Source organism: Schistosoma mansoni, chromosome 2 (assembly GCF_000237925.1).
Source record: "Schistosoma mansoni strain Puerto Rico chromosome 2, complete genome".
NCBI lineage: Eukaryota > Metazoa > Platyhelminthes > Trematoda > Strigeidida > Schistosomatidae > Schistosoma > Schistosoma mansoni.
The window spans coordinates 24,025,422-24,030,666 of record NC_031496.1 but is presented as its reverse complement, the minus strand read 5'-3'; the positions used below and the strand labels follow the sequence as shown (position 1 = coordinate 24,030,666).

The following is a 5,245-nucleotide window of genomic DNA, read 5'->3' as shown; positions in this document are numbered from 1 at the left end:
TATTGTGTTGTTACCCACTCCTGGACACCTATAAACGTGAATGAACCATCTATGCCGTTTCTTCCGAACTCTTCTTTCTAGTGTATAATATATTCGAAACAATGACATAGTTTCATTTATGAACATATGCATGCTTTATATAATCAAGACCATCGAATAGTAAAATATATTTCAGTAACTTAAAAGCTTAACTTACAGTCATAAAGTCTCGTGTTTATGGTTAATACCATGTACTTTAATTCACACAGTTGAGTTGTATCTCTAGCCATCACATATATTGCTTAATCCAACACATTGGCAAAGTAAATGATTGTGTACGAGGCTGAGTTTAAAATTTCATCAGAGCTAGTGACATTCATTTGGCTACACAAAGTGAAGTTGATAGACTGATATTCTGCGTGACCTAGGCTACTTCAAAACCAATTACTTCATAACTACACTGTGTAAAACAATTGACTGCAGTACAAAATTCATTGACTGATAAGGTACAATTCACAGTTAAACCAACATATTTATATAGAAGTAATCGACAAGCTTAGGCTTGAATAATTTTTTCTGGTTAGCGATTTTTAGCGAGCCAAAGGAGAAGAGGAAGACCAAAGAACACATTACGCCGAAAATGGAGACCGACATGAGAAGAATGAATAAAAACTAGATAGAACTAGAAAGGAAGGCTCAGGACAGAGTAGGTTGGAGAATACTGGTCGGTGGCCTATGCTCCATTGGGAGTAACAGGCGAAAGTAATCGCCAAGCTGCTGTTAGCCAAATATAAATTGGATAAGTTTCGAAAGAAATTAACGTGAATATGAACTTCCGAATGAAGAATTCGGAGTTATTGCACATTTCAGAGCTGAATTTTTAATTGGTTAATTTAATAATTATGACACGATACAACTAATCAGTGTCAACGTATTATTCCCATAAACACATAAAGCATCATCTAAGTAGGTAACAGTCCACAGACTTTTAAATACCTTTTCTTACGAGGTGCCAATAAATTATGAAGAACATTTGGTCTCAAACTTGATCTTGCTGTCTAGAAAAGAAATTTTGAGAAATCTAATCGCTATTTGTAACCGGGTCTCAATAACTACCTATTTTCATTCTGTTCATTTCCATATGATTTCACTTGATCACTCTTAATACGGCTACTAATAGATCGGTTCAGTGTTTTGTGTGATTTGATGGTGATGTCACGTATTGACAACAGTCTAGGTTCTATAGGAAAACATTGAGCAAAAGACAGTTACTTCTTCCAGGTATGAGACTTTAAAGGTTGTGAGTGATTATTATCACATGCCTTTGAGCATGCAATTCGGAACAACAGCGAAATGGTGAGTCCAATAGTAATTGTGAAAATAAAACGAAGTAGTTTTATTACCACTTCAACCAACGAGTTAAACAGGGAAAAACACTTCAACATTAGTTGAGTCCAACCGTATGGAAATTAAGACATTCATCACAGGTGGGATCAAGTGATTGTAATAATACATAGTAAACTTAGTGAAACAAAGTTAACACATCCGCCACCTGACCTGAAAGCACCAAACTATACTATTGGTAGAATTATGAGTTTACACTGTAAAGGACTCCCATAACAAAACGAATAAACTATCCAATCCTCCTTTAATTATAAATGGTTTACTGAGTAGTATGAATCCATAACGCAAAATCTTGCCACCCAGTTGACTTATAAGTAAAAGGAACTCGCGCTTTATTGATGAGTCTTCTGCATCAACGGTTATTATTGACCTCCAACAACCCCAAACTACTATGGGTGAACAAAGCATTAGTGAAAGCTTTCCTCAATGTTCAAAAAATCAAGTGTATTTACAAGTTTTTAGGTGATCCCAATATCCTAGAAACTTCTGGAAACACAATAAATATAGCAGACACACTGGTAATTATTCAGTCAAGATGTGACACGTAACCCTTCGTCTTTTCACACTTTTCTTTTAAACTTCAATTCAGTGTTGACAGAGTAAAGCGTTTTCAGGCTTTTAGAGACTTTGTCGAGAGATACTCATAGACTTTCAACATTTATCATGAAGCTTCACAAAACATTTTGATTATTAAATTTTTTGAAAATGGCTAACATGAGGAATTCATTACCACTGACCAGTGACTAATGTCATGTACATCAAACCCTTCTTAGTGCTGATTGAACTATATCGATCAAGCTGAATAAAACCGATTACTACTCAGTCAGTCAGCTAGAACGTAGGACCAGGCACACATATGCATCGGTTCAAGTTGCCACACCTCATCAGCGCAACAAGATGAACACCGAATTCATAGAAGTATTGATATCAATGGTAGTAATGTATAGAAAAAAGATTGTGTATAAGGATATAGTACAAGAAGAAAGAATTAGTTCATAGATCACTACTCAGTGATGAATCATCACAGTCCTACCAGAGATCACTTGCAGCTTGGATAGACTAATGGTAACATCTATAATTGTGAAGCTGAACGAAACGCAATCAAATCCGCCAGAGAATATCAGTTTCCTCAAAATCACTAGTCTACCTTATTAAACAGTGCCAAATAGCATGAAACCTAGATCCTAAGTATCCAATCGACTACCTCTAAGTAATTCTAATATATGGGATTCATTATATTTCCATTTGCTCATATGCTAGTATTATCTTTCTTGTAAGAAAATTTTGACAATATTCATTATATATATATATATATATTCTATTTGGTCGTTTCAATCATCACACATAATAAGTACAAACAGTGTGGTTAAATATACTCAGTTTAATATGCAGAGTAAGAAGATGAAAGAATAAAACATGACTTAATAAAATAAATAATAGAAGAGAAAGAGTGAAATAGGATACTGGCATTCTTTAAAAAAATGGGATAGTAACAAAAATGGAAGAAAATTAACTTTTTAGAATATTTTTTTATCATTCTTATTTTAAATATACTTAGATCTATTTAAGATTGTCATATAGAATATTTTTTGTTTCTATTATATAAAAGAGTACAAAAAATAGTTGGTAATGGGGGGGAGGAGGATGGAGTAAACTATGAGCAAATAAAAGATGTTGACAAGAATACAAAAACAAAAACAACAATAATTAAGAAAACAGTGATGGATAATTCTTAATTCTAATCAAATATTGATTGATATTTTGAAGATTATAGTTGAATACATGTACCACAGCCTGTCTATATATATAAGCAAAAGATTCAAGTTGGGAAATTAAACAGGGATACACATAGGGATATACATAATTTAAGAATAATTAAAGAAATTCATTATTTTAACAAAAGTAAATTTGAATGAAAGTCAAATTAATAATAAGGATAATAATTAAATTACAAAATAATGCGGTAATCTGAAGTAAGATTAATTCTATTAAAAATCATAATAGGGATATTAATAATGTGCATATATATGTATATATATATATATATGTTTGTATGTGTATGTGTGTGTGTGTGTGTAAGTTTGGCACATTGTTATTCATTATGACAAAGGATACTTTGAATAATTTTATAAGGAATTTCAAAAGTACTATCGTTTACCAAGACAATATCATATAGAGATTGATATTTTTCTAGATTCTCTTGTACCTAATAATGAAAAAAAAACAAACAAACATATACTACTGTTATAAAATTAAACAATATCAATGGTATCAAAGGGTAGTTGACTATAAAAAGAAATGGTACGAATAACTTAATGGTGGGTATGTTACTGATTACAATATTTCATATGGTTTGAGATAGAATCCCACAGATACAGACATCAATTTCTTAAAGACTGACAATACACTTTGTGACTTTGAAATTATGAGGGCGACCATCAGGTGAACTAAAAGAAGCCCAGAAAGAGCAGTGGACATTCCATACAAACATTTTTTGGGAGAACAATCCAGAATCTTTGAGAGTAGCTACCACATTAAACAAATACTAAAAACCACTGTTCGCGGATTGGATGACTGTAATGATGATTCCGCTTTTACTAAAAACTATAAATACGTGAAACTTTTGTACCACATACGACAGTGTTTGAAATAACATCCCTTCTCACTTGTTTTCTGTGTTCTAACTTGCGACTTCGAAGGTTATAGCTCTCAAGTGCTCAAGCAGTATACGATATAGCTAGAATCAAAGCTCTAGATATAACACGGAAATCAGCCAATCACATGGAAAGTAGAACCTAGTATATATGCTCGTCGATTGTAGTTGCCACGCTATATCAGTAAAGTAGGACATCAGAGTTATATAATTACTAACAATATCCATGGTATATACAGATATCAGTCCAGATAAGAACGAATACCATGACAAAAATTGGGACAATATTTGTGTCTAAATAATAATAATAATAACTATCATGGATCTAAGTGAACATTATATCTAAAATAATCTCAGCGATTTATATTTGAAATAATTCCAACGTTTTGTCCAGCTAACTTGTCTGCACTTCTTCAGGGTAATGATCAAAAACGAAATCTATATTACATTAAACCAATCATATTTAGATGTCGAAGTTTTTGTAAATAGAATAATATGAGTCAGTTAATAAATGAGAATCATGTGACAAGTCCACAATGTGAAATAAAAGAAGACTGGATAAATTGGGTGTGTGTGTGTGTGTGTGTAGGTGTAAGAATCAGTTATTAATGAATGATATTCAATGTTAATATGTTTCTATATGAAGTAAAAATAAAAGTGCAAATTGAAAGGTTGATAAAAATTGTTTCTCAATCATTGAATTGCAAGTAAAAATGAGAATCATCTAGTACATCATTGTATTGCTAAAGATAACTCATATTAATTTCAGTCAAAATAACGATTCATGTGAAATAAATAAACAGGTTGAATAAAGAAAGAAAGAAAGAAAGGGTCCAATTACTTGTTTGTTGATGAATATTTGCCAAATGGTTGCTAGTTGAATACCATCCTTTCTATTTAGGCTGTTCATATCCGCCCATATATAAACAGCGCTTCTGCTGTCAATCATTCTTTATGAGTGTTGAAGCCTTTCTGAAGTATTTCGGCCTCTTCTAAATTAATCATGTGTCCTGTTTCTAATGCATGTAACGCTATTGCAGATTTATTCTCAAGTTTCCTTATGTCAACCGAAGTTTTGGGAACATTTTTCAAACACTGTTTGTGTTCCTTTAACCTCACATTCAATTGTCTGAATGTTTCTCCCACATAAGCTGCATTACAATCATGACAATTGATGTCATAGACATTATTTTGTTGTTCTTCCTTTGG

The 5,245-nt window shown here is 32.3% G+C and overlaps 1 protein-coding gene across 1 annotated transcript in view; it reads right to left on the bottom strand.

Moving 5' to 3' along the window:
• Positions 1-3,475: 3,475 nt before the first annotated feature.
• Positions 3,476-5,245, bottom strand: part of Smp_097180 (hypothetical protein) — a gene marked incomplete at both ends in the record, with an annotated part of 15,704 nt that continues 13,934 nt past the window's right edge. The window contains one exon of the mRNA XM_018796156.1: positions 3,476-3,589. Within this exon, the coding sequence (XP_018650396.1) occupies positions 3,476-3,589 (114 nt within the window). The remainder of the gene's footprint in view (positions 3,590-5,245) is intronic.